The sequence below is a fragment of the Giraffa tippelskirchi genome, chromosome 3 (assembly GCF_054371585.1).
Source record: "Giraffa tippelskirchi isolate mGirTip1 chromosome 3, T2T-mGirTip1v1.2.pri, whole genome shotgun sequence".
Classification (NCBI taxonomy): domain Eukaryota; kingdom Metazoa; phylum Chordata; class Mammalia; order Artiodactyla; family Giraffidae; genus Giraffa; species Giraffa tippelskirchi.
The window spans coordinates 12,520,272-12,543,437 of record NC_137277.1 but is presented as its reverse complement, the minus strand read 5'-3'; the positions used below and the strand labels follow the sequence as shown (position 1 = coordinate 12,543,437).

Genomic DNA, 23,166 nt, shown 5'->3' with positions numbered 1-23,166 from the left:
TTCATAGCTATTGGGCAACTTCAAGGATGAAGAACGCACCACAATTACACAGCAAGTCAAAGGGAAGAAGGTCTGGATAGGAATCAAGAAGTTACTAATGTTGATTGAGATGTCCCTACAGGTAAGATGCTTCCTTCTCCATATGGTTCAGATGCAGAAGGTTCACAATATTATCCCAACAGGTGTTATCGTTCCCTCTCACTAAGGTTTTAAGTTGAAAGTCTTCTATATTATTTCCAGAGTCAAGTTGGTGTTAGTAACCTGCTTCTGAGATCAAACAACTTATTGGTACTTTCTTTCCTACTTCTTAAAATTCAAAAATAGAAGAAAAGATGATAAAATTAAATTTTAATTTATGGAGTCACTAGGTTTTACAGTTAGAAAGGACTTGAAAGAACAATTTCTGCTGCCCCCTTATTTTAGAGGTGAGGATCCTGAGAGTTCCACCAGTCAAGGTTGCAGCTAGTGATCTAACGGGGTGGAGGTGGCAGGACCTGGCATCGTCCATCAGAGGTCAGGAAGCGATGCACAGACACCAGAGCGGGCCTGGGAGACTGTTTCAAGGGACAAGGTGGTTGAGTGTAGAGATTAGATGGAGGTTGTATATATTCTCCCCTGGCAGGGCTCCTAGAAATTTCATACAAACTATTGTAGGGTTGAAGCATCCAGGATCACACAGAAAACTAAGGCCTAGGCTACTGGCTGGGCAAAAACAGATGAAACTTCTTTGAGACCTTCTCACGTCTACTGGCAGCTTACCTTTCTTCTTTTTGTAACTCCACCCCTCCGTGTGCCCATCCCGTGTCTTCTTGTCCTTATCGGACATACTAGTTAGATACTAAATGTGTCCCTTCGAAGCTGTATGAGTTCAGGGATCTTGGCTGTCACTCACTACTAAGTCCACAGCTCCTGGAACAGAGCTGGACACATAGTCAGGCCCTCAGTCAATTTCTGTTGAATGAATCTCTCCTGGGTCCTCGGTGGACAGACTGGCTGCATTCTGAGCATCATGCGTTAACGCTCAGTCCTGTTGTTTCAACAGTGTGAGCTGTGGGTGGCAGAGGTGAAATTTATTTCATTTACTGCTGAAATAGGCTCTTGGACCAATAACAAATTGCAATCACGAAGTGAACGCTTTTTTAATCTTTGCTGGTCAATTTATCTTAAAATTGTGGCTTTCAGAAACTAGCTGGACTATTTTTAAGCCAGTTTATTTCTATTTTTCCTTATGAGTAGTAAATTAAAGTTCCAGACTAATCACTTTGCTGAGGATTATTCTTGGTAAAGGTGCACTGCATACATTTGTATTGGCTCTTTCCTTGGAAGAGATAAATCTGTCAGACAGTCAGCTCTATGCTTCATTTCTTTAAGTTTCAGCACAATTTTTTTTCAATAATTGCATAGAAGAAACTATGTGGGTTTCTCTCCCCAATCCCTACCCCTTCCTCTCTTCCTTTGATGCCCGCAGGTCAGTGATCAAGTTAATGCCTCCTCTGTTTGTGGGGTGGAAAGTGAGAGTGGGGCACTCAGACCTAATCTTCAGCAACTGACACTTCATAGGCCTCTGAGTTTGAACCCCTTCACGTCAAATGGATTTCGTGCAGCTGAGTGAATTCTCTTTAGATCTGCCTTAGAGAGACCAAGTCTAAGTGAAGAGGCATGTAGTTTAGCCGAATATAAGTCATGTTACCTCTCTGTTCACCATACACAATTCTGTTAAAACTTGCACAGTGCTGAGGATCTGCTCTGACTGGATGTCACCTGAGGGAATAAAGTCATTTATCTAGATTACTTTTTTCCTCCCTTTCCCTTGACTTTTAATTCCATAGCTACAGGCAATTCAGTGAGTCGTTGCTCACACATATTAAATATGTTTAATGGGCAAAGACCTGCAAGTACTGACTACAGCAGAGCTCCAGCCAGTTCCTTTTTTTTTTCTTTTGAAAAAGAACTTGACAATTGATTCATATGTAATTCTATTCCCAAAGAGGAAAAATGTTTCTCTTGTTAACTATTCACACTTTTTCTTAGTCCTTTGTAGTCTGACCTCTTAACTTTGATACATTCAAAACTTGGATTTTGGGGGGGATAGAAGAGAAGAAATCTTAAAAAAAAAAAAAAGTGGTTGGAGGGGGGAATCCAATTGCACATTTACCCACAGCTGCACCGAGTATTTGAAAGCTATTCCTGGAGGGCAGGGAGTTCCCTCCTGGGGAACAGACTCTTGCCCTGGAACATTTTTTCAAAGTTAGGTGTGTTTCTTACAATAAAAATTCATCTTCAGGAATTGAAGCTGTTTTTAATGATCGTTTTTTTTTTTTTTTTTGACAACTTCACATCTCTGGTAGACCAATGAGAATAAAACAAAATTAAGCAAATTCATAGAAATATGAATATGAGGAACTTCCGTAGTGGTCCAGTGGATAGGACTCCACACTCCCAAAGCAGGGGGCCCAGATTCATCCCTGGTCTGGGAACTAGATCCCACGTGCCACACCTAAGACCTGGTGCAGCCTAAACAAATAAATAAATAAAATTAAAAAGAGAAAAGATATATAGTGAAAATTTTTTAAAGAAATATGAAATGAAAATGAGTAGGGATAATTAATAATAGCAACCCAGACCCTACAACCTGAGCAAGAACTGAGTAGTACCCCATCTTTTCTTAGACTCACAATGCTGTTCTCAGTCCCAGGAGACCCGGATTATCCAGAGAGCATGTCAGAGGAATCAGCCCCACGATTTTCTGTTTTAGTTTCAGCACAACTGTTATCGTTAATTATGAAGGAAAAACTATGCCAGGCACACCAAGACTAAGAAAAGCTAAAGAATCACTGATACAGAGTTAATAGACTATTTTTTCACTGTTTAATCAGCATCAATTGGCTTCTTCCATTTTGGTCTCACTTCCATGCCTTGGATGAACCCTATGAATTGGATGCCATTTGCAACCCCGTGAATGGCCAGCCCTGCTCTCACACGTGCTTCTCAGGGCCACCTCCTCACCCGGCACCAGCTAAGGGGGCGCTGGGCTGAAGTGCCTATGGATGACCTCATGCATAGCGATTCTCTGTGCTCCAAAATCCCTCCTCACTTCCCTTGAGTGACACAGTCCACTTTGCTGTGTAGCAGACTACTGGTTAAAGAGCAGGTAACGCATTTCTGTGGCTCACCAAAGCCCTGAGAAAGTGTAAAACCAAACATTTTCTTGGCATGAAGTAAGTGCATCGTTTTTAGAAGGCACCACTAACCCGTCTTCTTTATTCCTTCTGATGTATTTAGATGGATCCCGAATACCGTGTGAGAAAATTCTTGGCCCTCTTAAGAGAAGAAGGAGCGTAAGTACATACGACACTTGAGACCACCAGCCAGACTGCCCAGTCTTGGAACCCCATGTGCCTGTTCTAAGAGTGCTGTGCAGTGCCTGTGAATTTGAATTCTCACCCTCTCTTGGACAACTTTGTTTCCATTTATTAGAATTCTCCACTGTGTTGTAGGTCTAGGAGACCCAGCAAGGAAGTGGGTTGTACTGTTGGTTTGCTCTCCCTGTCCTGCTTCGCAAAACTTCCTTGTCACAAGGCAGGAAAAAGCACGATGGTACATATTTATTGGAACCTGCTTTTAAATGCATGGAGTGTAAACATTTTTTTGTGTGAAATGCTCTTCTAATGGCAAATGCATATTGAAAAATGTAGAGAAACCACTAAGAAGCTTTTAGTGTGGTTTTGTGATGAAGGGCTTTTTGCAGACCCTTCATCTGTTTTTCATGTGTATGTTGGTTATTTCTTTTTCAGTAGGCCCCTTGACTATGACCATGAACTGTTTTCAAACGCAAAGTGACCAAGGAAAGTGACCAAGGTGAAGATGGCCTGGGATCGTCACTCGACCTCCTCAAGATGCTGAACACGGTGAAATGTCCCCTGCCTTCGACACGTGCTCACACTGCATGACGAGTGCAATGAAACTCCCTTCCTTGTGCTTACTGAGATACTCCCTCTTGGGGAAGGTATAAATTCACTGTAGAATGCTGTGCTTGCCTCTCCGTGTAAGCTGATTCCTTCTTGCTCAATCTCAAACGTGGAAAACATACTGTACTTATGAACACTACACGTTCTAAGCTCCCTACAACCGCCACCCGAAAACTCTCAATAAACATACTGATGTTGCAAAACAGCAGTTGGCCTAGTAGAAGGAAGACGTTCCACATGTAAACTAGGAGCCGTGACTAGAGGTGCTGGGTTCAAGGGGATTCTCTCTGTGCTGACACTACAGGTCATTGGATATTTGGTTCAGGTTTCTCCCAGAAGGCTGGTTATCTTTGCCTGAAGAAACAGGGCTGTGAATTTCTAAGATGCTGTTCTCGATCATTTTCAGAGATGTTTCTAGGTTGCAATCAGGAGATCTTTCTTAATAGGAAGTCAGATTATTACCGTGTTGGCTGTGCCATCCCTTTTATGTAAGTGATGTGCTCAGTGTAAGAGAGAACGCTGGCCATTACTACTTGGTAGATGTTGTTAACAACCTGTGAGAGATGTGTGTGGTAAAAGCATACACCCCAAAACAGAAAGGTGTCAACTCAAATAACGTACAACCCTCTGAGCACTCATTAGTGCCCGGGTCTAAGTGGGTCAATAAGGCTTCTTTAGTATCACCACTTTTCTTTTGCCCCTAGCTTAATGACTTAGAATGTATCCTTCCTTTATTTTAAATTATCTGTACCCCCTAGCATCTAAATAAAACACTATTTTCCAGAAAAAAATAAACCACTTTCTAGCGCTCTCCCCTCAGTCCTTTAACATCCATTCCAATACACTGAAAACATCTCCTTCCCCCTCTGCACGCTTCTTCCAAAGGGAAGGAGAACAGTAGTTTAAGCTGAGTTGGAAGAAATGTGATCAGGTCATCATGTTTGGTGAGACTTGTGGAACATGCATCCCTTCCCCCGCTGCTGCTGCAGCTTCAGCTTCAAGGACAGGAGCCACCTGAAGGTACTTAACGTAAGGCTTGGCACCCGGTGGTAGTTGGGCGTCACCACAGTGGTCCTTGGTGCACCTCTCTCATCCGTCCCTGTGGTAGAAGATAAATTATCTCCAGATCTTGCTCTCTGTATATTTTTGGTAGATTTATATGTTGCATCTGCTTTCTTTTGGGTTTTCATCTCTAGCTTATTTTGTGGCTTTAAAAAAAAAAGTGGATTGTATTGTAAAAATTCTGTGGTTCCTGGTGGCCAGTATCCTGGATCCCCTTACCTGTTTTAGATCTTGCCTCTTTTTTCTCTTCCCGTGAAAGCAGCATACATTGTATTAACTTATGTCTCTTGTTAAATAAGATTAATGTCTTTGTGTTTTGTCTAGAACTATATTGAAGAAATATAAATATGATATTGTTTAATGCAAATGAAGGAATGCAATAAAGAGTATGTATACTTGAAAACATCCTCTAACAGACCAATATTTTATACAAGACAGCATGCATAACTGACCAGAGTATATGAAGAAGGGGCTCAGAAAAGCCCCTCTTTGTTTTAATTAGTGTAAGGAGATGATTTTTATTTTAAAATCTGACTTTAATTATTTAGAAAATATAGTTAATCTAACAAATACAGTTCTATAGCCAGTTTTATATACAGTTGGCACACAGGAAGAATCTTTATACCCCCTTTACTTATTTCCTCTTATTAAAAAACTGAGGTGTACCAAAGCCATAAGCGGGTTAGCAATAAACCAGAAAGGAAAATTGTTTCCCAAGTAGAATTAGTCCTTCCTGTGACACATAACAAACCAAAAGATGCGAACACTCTCAGTGAGATTTCTTCACATGGTTCCTTTTGGTATCCTTCATCCATTTGGCATGTTTCTGAGCTCTCACATCTTTTAGCCTAAACCCTGATGCTTAGAGGTGGCTCAGGATAGGACTAATGGCCCCCCAGAAAACCAGCAAAACTTGTGGGGAGAGGTCGGCCTTAGAACTTCTCTGACTGCAGGATCAGGCCCCTGGGAGCTGTCCGCACCCTCCTGCGAGGAGGCCTCTGAGGATCTCCCTGGTCCCCGTGTAACCTTGGGATTGGAGGGCTTCAGCCTTTCCAGAACTCTTCAGAGCTGATGCTACGCGAAGCGCGTATACAGTACAGCCTGGTGATAAAAGCAATGGTGACTCCTCTGGCTGCTGCCTTAATTTCTTCTGCAGATGAACTGTTAACAGGCTACTTTTTGTCAGAAGATGTAATTGAAACTTAAAAAAATGGGGTTTTTTCCTTCCTAAAGTTTTACAACTTTACTGAAACACTGTTTTTGTTTTTTTAGTGTAACACAGAAAAACTGGATAATGGTAGTTAAACCTGAAATATGTTTTAAGGCTATCTTTTCATATCCTAAGGGTTTCCCCTGTGGCTCAGCTGGTAGAGAATCCGCCTGCAGTGTGGGAGACCTGGGTTCGATCTCTGGGTTGGGAAGATCCCCTGGAGAAGGGAAAGGCTACCCACTCCAGTATTCTGGCCTGGAGAACTCCATGGACTGTGTAGTCCATGGGGTTGCAAAGAGTCGGACACAGCTGAGCAACTTTCAGATCCTAAAAATTACAGTGAACAGCCTAAGTTTCAGCAACAAGTCTTAAAGTAGATTCAAGTGTGTCTAATAATCAAATCCTGGTAAACAGACTTGTCGAAGCACTGAGTCAGCTATAACCAACCAACCCAGCCCAAACACAGAAGGTAAAGATTTCATTTTCCTTGCCTGACAACTTGATCCAGAGAAGTGACTGGGAAAGGTGTGTACGAGAGTTCAGAAAAGCGTGTAAATTTCAGAACTTATTGCAAAATGACCAGAAGTTTCTCTTCAGCTTGGCAAGCGGTGCTGAGACTGGAGCCAGGCCCACAGAGGGCGTGTGCTGTGTGGACACTGTGGCATTAAGATGCAGGAGATGGTGCCTGTGATTGGCAGGAATCCCAAGGAGTGGAGACAGTTTGCAAGGAGGACTTGGGTTTGAAATTTTCCCAGCATACAGTCGCCACACAGCTGACTATTTTCGGGAGTATAAGATGAATGCGGAGATAATGTTTTGCCTCCTAGCAAGTTCCCTGTCGAGCTAGGAGAAATGATGACACTGTAGCAACCATAATTTTGCTGAAATATCAACAACTTCACTGGCGTGTGTGTGTGTAGATCAACCTCGCACGTTAGCGCACTGTCCTCGGACGCACCTAGAATAATCGTTCCCTGCTGCTTCTTCCTCCTGCCTTTATTTGTGTATCATCCTTGAACTGTCTCACAGACTTCCCTTCTTCCTTCATAAACTAACACTGCTTTGAAAAATAATAATGCTATACTCATTACATTATCTTTTTTTTTCTTTGGGACTTTTTTTTGGGATCTTCCTCTTGTTTTTAGATGTTTAATAGTATTTATGCTTCTGGAGAAACTAAATGTTCAAGCATTGCTATAAACTGTGTTCTCTTTAATCATAGAACATAATTAATCATAGAAAGGATTACAAATGGGCTTGGTGAGTGTGACTAGGGACCATTTGAACATTTAGCAGTTTTATAGGTTAAAAAACAAGTACCCAAAATACTGGGGTCGATGAGTATTATTAGCTTTATGTAAAAGTGAAACACAAAGACAGGCAGCCCATCAGACAGGGAGATCTATATCCTTTCCTCGTCCCATTCATTGCACAAATGAACCATGTTTGTGGGTTCAGCTTTTCAGGTACTAAATAAAGACATGTCATGGGCACAAGAAAATTCATAAACTTCTAGGAGCCCTCCCTCACCTGAGGCTAGAGCACAGGCAGCCCACCTCCACCACAGAAAGCAGATTCTTCTGTTTTCCTGTTATTGCTTCTGTGACGTGAGATGAATTTAATTCCTAATAAAGGTAAATAAAGGGAGAGAAAACCTTTTTGCTGTGCCAGATAAACCGAAGGTGACATTTTATGGGCGGACCTGAAGACCAAAGGATTGTCTGTGGTCATAAAACTGAGTTACAGCATCTGGTTGTTGAAAAGGCGTTACCTGTAAGCTTCAGGTGAGTCCTTTTGAAGCCGCAGTCCAAGGAGAGCGTGCCCTCCCTACAGCATGCCCACTGGTGGGTCTGTTCTGCCCAAGTCAGTCTAACCCTACCCATTCTAGAGCCCAGGGCACACCATTTCTTCCTTCCCACCAAGCTACCCCTTTCCAAAGCTTAGAGTGGAGCTAGCAGGGGAGAGCCATTTCCACTCAAAGTTTCATTTTCAGGAGGGCAAATTCTACTTTCCCAATAAATAGAGTTGACAACACGAGTTTGAAAGGGATTAAATTGGTGGCCAACCCCATGGTCCATTAGCCTTGAGCTGTATCTCTTGAGTGTCTGTGACATTAATTTGTGCATTGGAAGTGCTGGAGTCTATGAGATGAATTATCGCCCAAGTCACTCATGTCTAAAAGTGGAAATTCTTTTAGAAGCTGACTTAGAACAAAGTAAGCCGGTGAGAAAGCCCTTGAGTAGATCAGACCTATTGTCCATGACATCTCAGGTGATCTTGCTGAGAAAACAGAGGAGGTGAACTTAAGTTGGGCCCCTCATTTCAGAGTGAAAGTGGAGGCTCCCACATTTAGAACCTGATATTCTGGACCTCCTGAGCATGAATCTGGAAACTCCACACATTGTACAATGTATCCATTTTCAGTTTGTTTACCTTCTCTTTAATGACTTAACAGAAAAAAACTGCATGATGAAATATATTTTCTCCAAATATATATATATTTATATAATATATAATCTTAGTTAACTCAAAGGTATATACATTGTATAATAAATAATATTTATAAAAAGAGACTTTTTGAATATAAAATCAAAAAGATCAACAACTTCTACAACTTTTTACAAAACTTTGGATACAGCAGGTTGGTAGGAAATTTCTGTTGGATACTATGACCTGACTACGGCGAGAATAATTACAGTGCACTCAATGTACTATTATTAAATAATTACTTGTCAGCTACTTGAATACGCCCCAGAAACATGACTTTATCACTTTTAATATAGAATACATAGATAGGAAAAGACTGTTGTGAAAATTGGTATCCATTCTGCCGAAAGAATTCTCACATAAAGCAAGCATTATCTGGTTGACATGATTTCATACTTTTTCAGTCTTAAGAGATGAGATGGGGAGGGGCATTTCAGACTCTCTAGAGGGGGTGGCATGTGGATCTTGAGCAGGGCTCAATGCCAGCAGATTCGGGTGTGCAGGCACGGCTTCTAGACAATCGTCTTGGGCGAACCTGCCTGAGCACGTAGGAAGATGGCTTAACCCGGTATCTTAGGTCAGTGTTAGGCAGACCAGAGAGAGAAGGGGGAAAGGAAGGAGTCACTTTGTTCTAGCCTAGGCCCCTACTGCATCTCTTCTTTCTGATTCTCCTTAAGGCAGAGCCATTTGCCTCCACTGTGCTCACTTCCCCTACGATCCTCCAGAGGACCCACATGCATCAAGGAGAACTCAACTGTGAGATGCTCTACCCCAGGGAGCAAGTGACGGCCTGCCCCGCTTTGAACACCTAATCCTGATCCTTGGAGACTGCAATGGACTGATGGCTATCGGCGCACAGGTGAGGCCGGAAAACCTGTGTGAAGGAACTATGCGTTTCTAGTTCCTTCACACAGACCAAAGGAAGAAGAGGATGCAGGACAACGTGTCCTCACAGGAGAGCAAAGGAAAGAATCATTTGTATCCTCCCCATCTACTGGTCACAGAGTCGGAACTTGAGGAACAGATGGCTACTTTCCCTCTGACCCTCTGTCTCGTTTATACTCAGGTCACCTACAGTCCAACTGCTCAACCTGGAGTTTGTATGGAGAATCTGCAGGTGAGCAGGGCTGGGAGGGGCAGAATGGCCCCTTTAAAAACACCACTTTCTTCAGGAAGCCATCTAAGCTGGAGAATTCTTGCCCCCTACACATAACCTATTTACAACGTTCACTACAGAAAGAAAAAAAAAAAAAAAAGTACTGCGTTAATGGTGGAAACCGCAGAACGGTAGAAAAAGATTTTTGAGATCTGACTGCAGTTCACAAGAGCCTCTTGTGCAGAACAGGGTTACAGAGAAAAGGGGACTGAGAAGAACATACAGCTGCTCTTCAAACGCCCAGAACTCCCGGTTCTTCAAACTTGAAACCTGACTAACGATGGCCATGGCCTCCCTACCACTTGATCCCAGCTAAACTTATGGCTTTTATCAGAATGTGAGAGTCTATCAGATTCGAACGGGAGTAGACAGAGAAAAAAAAGACTGCGGGGCTTTGTCCTACTTCCTAACTCCCACCTCACAGGCATCTTGGAATGTCACCGGGAGAAGCCATAGGGAAACAGAATGTTGCCCATGTTGATGTCTTTACACCAGGCAGAGCAGCTCAGCTGAGCTCAGCCTGTTCAGTTGGAGTAGAAGTGGGTTTTTGTTTTCTTTTTCCATTTTTATTTTCTTTAACATGTGCAAAGATAAGCCTCGGGTCTGTCCCTACCAGACCCTGGAGAACTAAAAAAGAAAGCCCCTTCTTTAAAAACCACGCACCATCCAGAGTAGAGTGAGAAACTTAAGATGAGAGAGAGGGAGGGAGGCCCCCCAGGCAGCGGCGGGTTGGGTCCAGGTCATTTACCACACGTGCGTCTGGCAAGAGTCCTGATTCCATGCTGTCTGATGCTGAGGGCTGAGCCCAGCTCTGGGTTCTGCTTCCCGTAGGACTTCGGTGAATCTGCCCAGCCACACACTTCACCCGTTCCCAGTGCCCTTTGGGAAGCAAAGAGGAAGAATTAGGAACGTGGTTGTTTTCCTGGAGGGACCACCCACAGGATGCAAAGTTCAGAGGCTGTTGGTTCGACGTCTCACTCAGCGTCTCACTCAGCGTTTCTCTTGAACTGGGAGGTAACGGGGGACTCGAGTGCCTGTCCCGTGCTCCTTACTCTCCTTGGGGTCAACTGCTGAGGAAGGGCGTGAGCTACAGTAGGGCTTCAGCGTCTGCACACTGGGATCCAAATCCTGCCTTCCCACCTTCTAGCCAGAAAATAAAAAAGGCTGAGTGCCGAAGAATTGATGCTTTCGAACTGCTTTTTGAAGACTCTTTTGAGAGTCCCTTGACAAGCAAAGAGATCAAACCAATCAGTCCTAAAGGAAATCAACTCCGAATATTCATTGGAAGGACTGATGCTGAAGCTCCAATACTTTGGCCACCTGATGCAAAGAGCCGACTCATTGGAAAAGACCCTGATGCTAGGAAAGATGGAGGGCAGGAGGAGAAGGAGACGACGGAGGATGACATGGTTGGATGGTGTCACCGACTCAATGAACATGAGTTTGAATAAACTCCGGGAGATGGTGATGGACAGGCGTGCTGCAGTCCATGGAGTCGCAGAGTCAGACACAACTGAGCAAATGAACAACAACAACCTTCTAGCTGGGGCTGGGGCAACAGGAAGCCCAGTCTAGGTAACTCGCCTGATAGAGGAACCTGTCTTGAGTAGAGACTAGGAGAAACCCTGCAGATCTAGGACCCAATTCCCAACTTTGTAGACTCCTGTCCACTGTTTCTGTACCAAGCTGTCCACGCAGAAGAAAGCCTATTGCATTATGAAAAATTCCTCCTCATGGGAGCACCAGTGTGTACCTTCTCTTCATTTGTGTATGTATTTCATGATATGTGTGTGTGCTCGGATATGTATTTACATGTCACAAAAGATTTGAAGCCCAAAGAGCTCTGATGGGCGTTCCCCATCAACCCCGAACTCCTTGGCCAGTAGGAGACTTTTACGAGAGGAGAAACAGACTCAGCGAGATTCCAAAGACATGTCCAAAGTCTCACAACAAGTCAGTGACAAAGCCAGGACTTGGGGTTTGCCAGGCCACCTACCTCTTGTGCAGAGCCCTTTCTAGCTTGCTGCACTCACATCATCAGGATGACAAAGACACACACCTGGTCCTCGTGAGGTGGGAAATCAGTGATTCGCCTGAGACACCGGACACAATTGACAAGCAGTGGAGAGGTTTTCTCCGTAAGGAAGGTCCTTACAGGGAAAGGCTCGAGCTCCTCCTCGAGCGTGTGGAGGGCATACATCCTGCTCGGGGGCGCCCTGCCCTCTCCCACCTGTGCCAGCCTGTCTTGGAAGTTCCCATCCTGCCTGCAGAGTGTCAGGTGGATGGCTCCGAACCAGCAGCAGGCCGGGGGGGAAGCTGCTCCTGGAGGCCAGGCTTTGGGATGTTCCCTTCTTCTTGGAGCCTGTGTCAGGGCTCTCCGTGTGCACAGGGCTCTCGGTCTGCACAACAAGCCTGCAAGGGTCACGGTTCTTATCCCCCAGTTCACAGATGAGGAAACTTGGGTTCAGAGAGGCCCCAAATCACTCAACAGAAACTGTCTGTCAAAAGGGCACCACATGGGGAGGCAAGAACCCACATGTCCCAGAGCAAGGGCTCCGTATACGAGAGGCTCAGGGGCCACCATCCACCATGTCCATGTAGTATGTTCCATAGGGGGAAATGCCATTCTGTTTCAGAAACGGGGACTGTTGGCTCTTAGGATCAGTATCAGGTCGCAGGTGGGGGATTTTTCTGGACACTGAGGGCCCACTCAGCACACCTCCTTCCCACTCAGCAGATGGTTTGGCTTCACTCAGCTGCCCTCAGAGGGAAAGGGAGAAGAGGAGCTGGAACGGAGCTGTGACATCCTAGAGCTACTGCCGGGGCCTGGGCTGCTGCCAGAATGGCCTCTGCAGGAACCACAGACTGGGACTTTCTGGAGGCAGGGCCCTGGGCTCAGTGTTCCTGTCTGTGCAATGGGCAGACTACATAGACGGCCCCCTCTGCCCACTCCAGAGCTAGTGTTCTGAAGCCTGGTTTCCCCGTAGCTTTCTCATAATGGCCAGAGCTGTGTTCTGCTTGACAGAGTAGATGTCTCAGAGGAAGGAGGGACTGCAGTTTTCAGACTTTCCTGACATGCAGAGTGAGCCTGGGAGTTCTCGCCTATTCACTGATTTTCTTCCATCATTCTGAAAAGCAGTTAAATGTAACTGCCCAAGTGATGACACCATTTCTCACAGGATGACTGCCCCCGTATCAGGGCTCTGATGGCATTTATCACTTTCTGTTAGCACTGTATTCAGACCAGCATTCACATCTGCTGCTTGCCTGAACCTCATAAAAATCCTGCCAGGCGCCTATCATCACCGCTATGGGCAAGTGAGGGAGCTGGGCTGCAGCTGGGAAGCAGTGGGGCTGGAACCACCTGTGCACTCTTTCCACAGCCCATGCTGCTTTTATTTAGACACCAAGAGAAGTGGCGGAGAAGGCAATGGCACCCCACTCCAGTACTCTTGCCTGGAAAATCCCATGGACAGAGGAGCCTGGCAGGCTACAGTCCATGAGGTTGCTAAGAGTCGGACACAACTGAGTGACTTCACTTCCACTTTTCGCTTTCATGACCTGGAGAAGGAAATGGCAACCCACTCCAGTATTCTTGCCTGGAGAATCCCAGGGACGGCGGAGCCTGGTGGGCTGCCGTCTATGGGGTCGCACAGAGTCGGACACGACTGAAGCGACGCAGCAGCAGCAGCAGCAGCAAGAGAAGTGGTGCCTTCTGCTGTCTCTCTGGACGCCGTCCCTGCCAGGATGGAACCTGAGCTACACAGAGGGGCATCCTAGGCCGGCTGAGTCAGTCACCCCTCAGAGCTCTCCCCTGCACTGCACGTGTGGTTCCTCCCTGTCGCAGAGAAGCCTGACCCCTCCCAACCACATTGCCCAGTGGGGTGCCCTTGCCAACACAGCCGCAGGCAGCGATGACCCAGGCAGATGAGTCCTCCTCAGTGAACCGAGCACTGCCCCCAGTGTCCTTCACTCTGTTCCTCACAGCAGCTCTGGGGAGGATGACAGAGGAGGAGACAGTCTTGTTGGGGTCACACGGTTGGCAAGTGGTGGCAGCTGGACCAGGCCTCGGATCTCTATAGACCGGACTCCTTCTTAGGCCAGAGAAACAGGAGACAGGGCACAGGGGCCTGAGAAGCCCTCCAAGACCAGAACCACCACACACCAACCTTGACCTGTCCTGGGGACCTATGGACCCCAGGGCCAGGCAACAGTGTCTCCCACGCAGGCCACCTCTGGGAAGCTTGGGAACATACTCCAGCAGTCTTTGATCCCTCGATTACTCACCACCATCACTCTGAACTTGACTCCTTCCTCCTCCCCATCACCGGCCATAAACGCGGTGAGAGTGTGCCCCGCTCCACCCAAGCCTCAGATCTGCCGGGATACGGGCTTACACACCGCTTCCCCCCACCCACCTCCTGAGGGTGGTAGGAGTTATGCTTGTGCAAAATCCTGCCTTCTAAGTTCAAGGTGGATGCAAAATGACTCTGCCCCAGGGGTACAAGAGACTTTGGGGCCTGCTATTCCAAGTATTTTAACCCCCTCACTTTACAGTAAGAAACCTGAGGCCCAGAGGAGTGAAAAGAACAGGAAGTCAGGAGCCAAGTCAAGACCAGAAGTCAGGGGGCCCAGCTTCCAGTCCCACAATCCCCCCGCCTCTGGCTCCACAGATGCTCAATCATGACAGCTAGTGGCCGTGTGAAGTGGCCTGGCTCATAATTTATTAACTTGTACATGGACTGAATCAACTGCTTGGAGCCTCATGGGCACACACTTGGTTATTATCTGTGCTTTGTGTAATCCACCAAGACACTGCCCAAGGCCCATTCCCACTGAAGCCTGGGAAATCCTGCCTTCCAACTGTGGCCATGGAAACATACGTGACCTGGATCTCTCAGAAGTAGAACGGGGTGGTCAAGAAGAGAAGACAGGCAAACCTCCCCCCTCCCGCCTCCCCACCCAGCCACCCTACCTGGCTCCCTACTTGCAGGTATGCACGTCATAGATGCGGATACACTCCTGGCAGCTCACATAGCAGCACCAGTGGAAGATGCAGTGACATTTCTCCTTCCGCTTCTCCGTCCTCGTGTTGTGGCCGCGGCCGCAGCAGAGCAGGTCACAGCCGTCGATGCCGTGGGAGGTGACATTGCAAGTCCGGTCCCTGGTACCGAAGGAGCCTGTCTCGGGGTTGGGCTCGCAAAAGTTGGGCGAGTTCTCGTAGTAGACCAGGTCCCTCTCGGTGGGCGGCTTGAAGAGCGCGTACTTGGCGCGGAGGGTCTCCACCCAGCCGCGGGACTCCCGGTGCTTCTCCACCACCATCTCCGAGGCACTGTCATACTTGTCCTTGAGGAAGTCGCCGATGGCGCGGAAGTCGGGCTGAGCCCACCAGCAGGTCTTGACCTCGCAGCTGCCCGACAGCCCATGGCACTTACACTTGAGATGCATGTGGTCCAGGATGGTCTGGGAAGAGGAGCTGCAGCTGGTCCCCAGATGGACCCCACCAGGCCCTCCCAGCCCCATCGCTAAAACCTCCTCTATTCCTCCCCTATGCCAGGGTGAGAATGGACTGGGGACTGAGACTCAGACCTAAGAATGGAGACCACTGCTTCCCTGCTTCCCTCCCCTTCACACCTCGGCATTGGCAGAAATCACATTCATTTCTCAAAGCCCTGGGAAATAAGGATTGTGACCCCTGTTTAACAGATGGGGAAACTGAGGCTGGGAACTTAAGTGACTCGCCTTAAAGTCAAATAACCTAGGAAAGGATGGAGGCTGAAGTCAAAGCCAGGCCCACGGTCTCACAGCTACACAGGCAGCTAAAGTGCCCAGGATGGACTGTTTGGTACCCGCTCCCTGGGGCTGCCACACTCGTGGGCTGACAACATCCTCAGAGAGGGAGTAAGCTGGGGGCTGGGAAACAGTCCAAGGAGAAAGGAGGAGGAAAGGAGAGCAGGGACCCCAGAATGCACATGGGCCACAGGGAGGGGCAGGGACAGGTCCCGGAAGGGGTCTCGGGCAGGGCTGTGGGGAGGGTGGCCGGGGCTCACCGTGCGGCCAGCCTCGTTGTTGTGCTTGTTCATGGCCGAGCGTGCGTCTGGCCTGTTCTCACGTGCATCTGCGAACTCTCGGGACACAAGCACCCCGAAGTCAGCATCCTCGCTGCAGCCGCCCCATTTCCAGCCCTCGCCAGGCGGCCCCTTATGATGCGAGTCGCAGCCACAGATGGTGGAGGTGCCCTCTGCACAGGAGCGCGTGACGGCAAAGGCCACGCCGGCTGAGGCGATGGCGTGCACGAAGGCCGATTCTCGGGTGGCTGCAGGAAGGGCGCCAGGGAGGCATTGCTCAGACTGGGTCCTGAGACAGGCCGCCCCCCCAAACCCCTGACTTCCCCAGCTGCGAAAGGGGGCTCACCAGCCCCTATGGAAAGGAAGGAACCCAGATGCCATTCCCTCTTTGGTTGGCCCAGCCCCTAGTGGGTATCCCCACTTTACAGATGAGCAAACTGAGGCCCAGAGTCACTAACTGGCAGAGTGGAGCCTGTTAGAAACAGGGGTGGAAAGACAGCTCTGGCAGGTTGCTGAAGAGATAAGGTGGCCTTGATCTGTCCGGGTCCTAGGTCCCCCTACCCTCTGCCTATCCAAAGTGGAGATCCAGCACAGGCCTGGGCCCTCCCATTCCTGAGAGAGCCTGAGGTCTATGGGGAGCAACGCCTCAGAACCAACAGCCTAAACCTGCACAAGTCCCCCCGTTCCCTACCTTGACACACCTGGGCAGACCCTTTCCTCCTCCTCTTTTTTTTTTTTTTGTCAGCGCCATGTGGCATGTGGGATCCCAGTGTCCCTACCAGGGATGGAACCCGTGCCCCCTGTGCTGCGAGTATGGAGTCTAAACCACTGGACCACCAGGGAAGTCCTGACCCTTTCCTTTTCTGAGCCTCAGTTACCCTTTTTGTAAAATGGGTACAATTTCCCTCTGCCACTAAAGTTCCTGACCAAGAGAAAAGTGGTTGGCTTCTCAGCCTCCCCCTTCCATTTTCCTGTCCTCTACCCAAGACAAAGCCAAGGTTTTGGACTAAGAAGGTCAGGCGCCTCCCAGGAGGATGAAGGGACACAGGGCATGCATCCTGCCTCTGTCCCAGGATCCAGCAAAGGGAAAGAGAAGATTCTCAGGGTGCTCCCCCAACTTTGTTATAATGATAACCACCTTGAGTGGTGGGTATTCACCAGATTCTACCCTTCGTGTGCTTTATCCCACTTAATCCTCTTACCCTATGAGGCAGAAAGCCTTCTTATAGGCCCATTTTGCAGATACAGACATTGACGACTAGGGAGGCAAAAGCCTGGAAGACCTGCAATCCAACCATCTCTCTTTACTGGTGAGGACAGGCTGCAGAACACCGGGCTGCGGGCCTGCATGTCTCCTTGCCTGGGCTGTGGCTCCGGTCTCGGCGGACCAGGGAGCCCGGTCCCCCCTCGTGGCCACTGCCGCCTCTGTAGAGGCCCCGGGGCCCTCGTGGACCACCGGCAAAGGAGGACGCGCCCCCTTCGCGGGCAGGCTGGCGGGGAGTGGGAGCGGCCCGCCCGGGCACTGGACCCTCTCAGCCCGGGCCGATTGCGACGGGGGCGGCCGAGGCCTGAGGCGCGGCGCCCGGGCTCCGACCCCGGCCTGCCCACCCCTCAGCGCCCTGGGGGCCGGGGGCGCCGAGGGCGAGCACCTCGCTTCCGGCCGGCCCGCGGCCTCTCGCGGCGGCGGCGGCGCCCGGGCCCCGGGCCGCGCTCGGTTCCCAGCCCCGGGGACGCGGGGGCGGCGGGGGCGGGGCGGGGATTAGCCTGGGAGCGGCGCTGACAGCCCCGCTGTGCCGGTCCCCGTCCGGCGGGGCCCGCTGGGCCACTCAATCCGCCTTTGTTCGCGCGGTGTCACACCGCATTACCCGCATAATGCGGCCGCCGGGTCCGGGCCGCCGGGCCGGCCGCCACCGCGTAGCAACGGGCGGCTCCCGCGGCCGGGCCGCGCCCCCGGCCCCGGCGCCGGCCCGCGAAATCCCCATTGAAGCGGCGCCCCCCGCCCCCGCGCCGCGCCGAATGGCCAGAGGGCGTGTGAATGGCGCGGCGGCCGCAGCGGGCGCGGGGCTGGGCCGCGCGGTGGGGGGCGCCGCTCGGGCCCCTTTCAAGCAGCCTAAGCCCCTCCGGGCCGCCCGCCCCCCGCCTCGCCCGGGGACCGCGATCCCCGGCTGCCCGCACCCCGCCTTCGCCGCCTCGCGCCTTCCGGCCGCCGACCCCGGCGCCCCCTGCCGCCGCTCCGGGCGCGCCAGCCCCAGGGAATCGGTCCCCGGCGGCCGCGGAAGATGAGCGCGCCCCGGAACAGACCGCCTCCCTGCCACCCTGGGTCTCAAAGCCGGGGGCAGAGGTCTACCCTGGCAGCCCGCCCGGCGCGGATGGGGGGCTCGCCAGAGGCGGAGCGCGAGCGTGGAGCCTAGAGCGGGGTTCGAACCCGTTCGCGCCGGGCTCCGGGCGCTGGGGAGCGCGTGCCCGCGCGGTGTGGGGTGGGGGCCCTCCTCCCGCAGACCGCTGAGTTCCCCTTTCTCTGACTTGGGAACCTGAGCTCCCCTCACGTTCCTTTCTCTGACATCCTACCCACGCCTCCCCATCACAAAACTGCCCTCCTGCAATTTCTATATGTGGGTAAGTCCTAGAACCTACAACGGGGATTTAAAACGTTATACACGGACTTGAAGGGATAATAAGCTCAGAGACCCGGTTTTCACAGGTTTTCACGTCCCGCGCGGGAAAGAGCAATCAGAAGGTGAGTCTTTCTTTGGGGAGCGCGTCTAGACGCCAGGCTGTTTGATTAAGCGCTACCTGGCCGGAGGTGGGGCACCGGAAGGCGGTGAGACTGACACGCCGGCAAGATCAGGTTTGAAATGCAAACCGCCGCCACTTGGCCCCAATTAGAGGCCAAACCTTTTATGTAAACAGGGAATAATTAGCTTTGGTAATAGAAGCGTAAACAGAATCATCATCCATTGATTGGCTAATTGCCCTTCTGTCCCGTGACAATAGCCTGTAGGTCGGACTTACAAGGCGCACCAGAGGCGCAGGTAAACGGGGACTGCACTCCCAAATGGGGGGTCGGCTTCCCGCACTCATTCCCTGCCATTCCCCCCACCAATCCTCCCCCAGGTCCAGCTGGTTCTCGGGTCCCTTTTCTTTCTGGCTGTAAACGCAGCTCTTTGAAACAGAGGGAAGGCCAGGTTCACCGGTTTGGGTGCCGATGCCCTGGTGGTGGCTGAGAGGCTTCAAGTTGCTGCAGAAAAGAAATGGTAGCTCCCGGGAGGGCAGCAGGGATCATTGCATTCCTAGACGCTGCAATGGCTCAAAGAGTTGCCCATCTTCAGCCCAGAACTCATCAGCCTCAAAGTCTCCTTCTTGGGAGCAGTCGCCCACCTTATCCCTTTCTCCCAGTGCCTTCATGTTCAAAGTCAAGTTATGTGAATCCCATTCATTTGAGACACAACCTGTGAGTCTCCATGAGGGCTGGAAACTTACCCAGAGGCCAGCAGGGTTTTGAGACCCACCACAGTCCACAGGCACAGCCAGCCTGCTAGGGGCACAGCGACCAGCAGAAACTACTCACAGGATGCCATGCAGTGCCATCAGCACCAGTCAGCTTCCTGGGCTCCAGAATTTTCTATGAGGGAGAGACCTCGGGCTGGCAGTGCTTTCATCTCACCCTAAAACTAGATTTGCATAGCACTTAACACAGCACTGGGAAAACATCACAGAAGTCCACAGCAAAGCCTGGGGCCATAGCCTGGGGCCATCCGCTGTGCCAGCCAGGAGGGAAGGACACCCACAGCCTCCTAGCCCGCCCTAGGATCTCAGGATCTCTAGGCTGCTCAGCACTCCTGGAAGCACCTGGGAAGGTGTGGCAGCCACAGTGACAGCCTGGGTCAGTCCAGAGAGGGACCTGGCCCACTTTGTGTGGAGGTGACCAGCTTTTCTGTCCTCCCCTGGGGACCCTGGGCTCAGAGCTGAGGCACCCTGATGTGGAAGAACGCCTGTGTCCTGAGCCAGACACACACCCCCCACCTCCTATCCTGCCCAGAGACGGTACCTTTGTCGAGGACGGGCCCAAAGATGGCCAGGCTGTCGTCGATGGTGGTGCAGTTCCAGCGGCGGCCCCGGAACTGGTGCTGGCACTCCTGGATGCCCAGCTTCACGCCCTCGGCCACACTGGGCATGATTTCGATGTAATTGCGGCAGAAGCGCAGCTGCTTGGGGACCAGGCCTGGGATGGAGCCGCAGAGTAGGGGCTGTGAGCCCAGAGATGTGTACTGCTGGCCCAGTGCCAGGGACCTGCGGGCAGACAGAGGGTAGTGGCACTGTAGGCACCAAGCACATGGTCCATCACGGGCATCGTTTCTTCCTGTGAGCACTCAGGGGAGGTAGAGCCGCTGAGCGCCCGTGAGCCTGAACCCCTAGTCCTGAGAAACCTGGTGTCTGAATGCACTGCCTTTGGGACTTTCCTAGTGGGTCAGTGGTTAAGAATCTGCCTTTCAGTGCAGGGCACATGGGCTCAATCCCTGGTCAGGGAACTAAGATCCTACATGCCGAGCAGCAACTAAGCCCACTCACTGTAACTACTGAGCCCGTGTGCCTCAACTAGAGAACCCACATGTGGCAAACTACATAGTCCACACACACTGGAGCCTGTGTGCCACAACCAAGACCCAATACAGCCAAATAAATAAAAATAAACGAATGAATGAATGCATTGCCTTTGAGCTTAGCTGTGCACTGCCCCTTGAAGCGCAGAGCACTGATCTAAGGCAGTCAGCCCTCTGCTGTGGGCATTTCCAGCTTTCAGGGGCACCAGAAGGCAGTGCAATGCTATAAAAAGAACCCTGGATGGAAAGATGGTATTAGGGGCCCAGGTCAAGTCCCTCCCAGGCTCTGGGCCAATTTTCCTGATAGGGAGGGGTCCGGCTGGGAGTTTTGGTTTCTAGGGCCACAGGGGAGATTACCAGTGATCCACGGGAAGGAAACAAAATCTACAGAAAGGAAGATGGCAGGAGCTGGCTTGACCCCATTGCATCTCAGAGAAAGCAAAGAGTAGAGAAGCGTCAGTCCCAGCAGGGAGCTTGCACACACACACACATACATACACACACGTGCATACACACATGCACACATGCACAGACACACACATGTGCACACACATATACATGCACGCACACACACTTGCCACCCATGGCCATGCTCCTCAGCCTCTTCTGAGGACGATGCCCACCTAGCCCAGAGCCTCCCAGCATCTCTCCCCAGGTCCTCTGTCCTTTGTCCACCAGGGCCTCCGTGACCATCTTTGCAATTCCCTAGAAGTTTCCAGAGCTCCATCTCTTCTCTGACCAGAGACTGAAGCTTGGCTTTGTTTCATGAAAGTTTAGCTCAGGGTGAGCGGGGAGAAGACCTCAGATCATATTCCCCCCACCCAACACAAGTAACCTTGATCAGATCACATCCCTCTAATGTCCCACATTCTTCAATCAATTGTCTGTCAAGCTCTTGGGTTTCATAAAGAGTGAACAGGGGGAAAGGAAAAAAAGGGAAGAAAAGAAAGACAAAAAATGAAGGAAAAAAAGAGTGAACGGGGGAAAGGTCTTGTGGGAGCTAGAGGAGGAGGAGGAACAAGAGATTAAAATACTAGAAAACCAAGGTGCTCCTCCTCCACTCTCCTCCCCAGCACAGAACAGAAGGAATGACATTTTGTGAGAGAAGCTGAGAAAACGATCTGTGGGTCTCAGTAGACTTCAAGGCCAATTTCAATCAGCGCTGTCTGTGATCAGGGCCAGCATGATCTGGAAAAGGGTAGGCATCGGGACCCACCTTCTCTCTCCCTGTATACAGCACTGACCAAGGCTGTGGTCTGGCAGTGGCCTCGGTCAGTCCTCGGGACGAAATGAAGACGAAGCCTTGGGAGGAAGGTGCAGAATACCCGAGAGGCAGATTGGGGAAAAGCACACAGAAGTTTTCTGGACTAGACACAGGGATGAACCAAATGTCTGCCGTTTAACAGCTCTTATCACGTGCTCGTGACGGGCACCATGGAGGGGCGTGGTGCCCTCCACCTGGAGCTGGCTCTGGGCTCCATTATCAGAGACACAGGTGGGCCCTCATTTTTCCTTTGGGGAGGGATGGGGGACCCAGGTCTGGGAGTCTGGATGGTAGCATTTATGAGAAATTTCCAGATCTTGAATGCCAAACCCTTTTAAGGAGAAGGAGGGGTATGCTACAGGCCTGACTTTCCCCTGAGATTAGCTAATTAGAGAATTCTCCTGTGCCCCACACAGGCCAAGCCTCTTCCTTGGATCTGCCTCATTTAATCCTTGAAACAACCCTAGGACCTAGGAGGGTTGTTACAGCAGCTCATTTCCCATGGCTTAGCCTGACAGGTGGAGTAACCAACCCAGACCACGGAGCTGCTAAAGGATGGCTCACTGGAACCTGTTCACCTGACTCCAGACCACGTGGGGCACGTACCACCCTCCTCTGGGCAGTGCCTACCTGGGCCCTGCAGGGTGGGAGTAGCTGCAGGCCTGACCCATCTGCACCCTGGGCCTCCAGACTGAACCCAGGTGATAGGGTGGGTTGGCCCAGAGCCCCATGATGGGCACCAGGACACACACAGCATCTGCTGGGTCGCCCTCCCTTCCCCTGCCATTTACAGTTAGAAACTGGTTATTGTGACAATAATGATAATCAATATATATTGTGTGTTCAGTCATGTCCGATTTTTTGCAACCCCAAGGATTGTAGCCCGCCAGGCTCCTCTGTCCATGGGATTTCCCAGGCAAGAATACTGGAGTGGGTAGCCATTTCCTCCTCCAGGTGATCTTCCCGACCCAGGGATCAAACCTGCATATGCTGCATTAGCAGGCGACGATGGACCCTCTAAAGGAATACGGCGATTCTTTGCTCCCTCCTCATACCCTGGTCTGGTCCCTAACTGTCCCAGAGCATCATGGGGAGAGAGACCTGGCACCCACTGCCCAAACTCCATGTTCCTTCCTTTGGCCAGAGCCCTCCCCTGTCTCCCACCGCAGGCACCTCCATCCATGCCTGTCCCTAGCCTGTGGACCTTATGCTGTCCTTCAACCTGGCCTCCTGGCCCCACTGCAATCTGCAACCTGGGCAGGCCTGTCATGACCACCTCTGGCACCAGGGAGCTCTGTCCCATGTTGCACCCCCATTTACTGGTCTTCTCAGACCAGGGCCCCAAGGCTC

The 23,166-nt window shown here is 50.6% G+C and overlaps 2 protein-coding genes and 1 long non-coding RNA gene across 4 annotated transcripts in view; 2 read left to right on the top strand and 1 right to left on the bottom strand.

Moving 5' to 3' along the window:
- NSF (N-ethylmaleimide sensitive factor, vesicle fusing ATPase) overlaps nucleotides 1-5,433 on the top strand; it is a 149,272-nt gene extending 143,839 nt beyond the window's left edge. For both annotated transcript variants that reach the window (XM_081576437.1, XM_081576435.1), the window contains 3 exons: nucleotides 8-121; nucleotides 3,283-3,338; nucleotides 3,795-5,433. In XM_081576437.1, the coding sequence (XP_081432563.1) occupies nucleotides 8-121; nucleotides 3,283-3,338; nucleotides 3,795-3,840 (216 nt within the window). In that variant the 3' untranslated portion in view covers nucleotides 3,841-5,433. The remainder of the gene's footprint in view (nucleotides 1-7; nucleotides 122-3,282; nucleotides 3,339-3,794) is intronic.
- Nucleotides 5,434-10,427: 4,994 nt separating this feature from the next.
- WNT3 (Wnt family member 3) overlaps nucleotides 10,428-23,166 on the bottom strand; it is a 52,336-nt gene continuing 39,597 nt past the window's right edge. Inside the window, exons 2-5 of the mRNA XM_081576434.1 lie at nucleotides 20,000-20,241; nucleotides 15,934-16,199; nucleotides 14,859-15,346; nucleotides 10,428-10,762 (exon numbers count right to left, since the gene is read on the bottom strand). Of these exons, the coding sequence (XP_081432560.1) occupies nucleotides 14,867-15,346; nucleotides 15,934-16,199; nucleotides 20,000-20,241 (988 nt within the window). The 3' untranslated portion in view covers nucleotides 10,428-10,762; nucleotides 14,859-14,866. The remainder of the gene's footprint in view (nucleotides 10,763-14,858; nucleotides 15,347-15,933; nucleotides 16,200-19,999; nucleotides 20,242-23,166) is intronic.
- On the top strand, nucleotides 17,864-22,649 carry LOC145541074 (uncharacterized). Its single transcript, XR_014078763.1, has 5 exons — nucleotides 17,864-18,567; nucleotides 18,653-18,688; nucleotides 21,231-21,335; nucleotides 21,790-22,047; nucleotides 22,233-22,649. It is a non-coding gene; the product is annotated as an uncharacterized LOC145541074 (long non-coding RNA).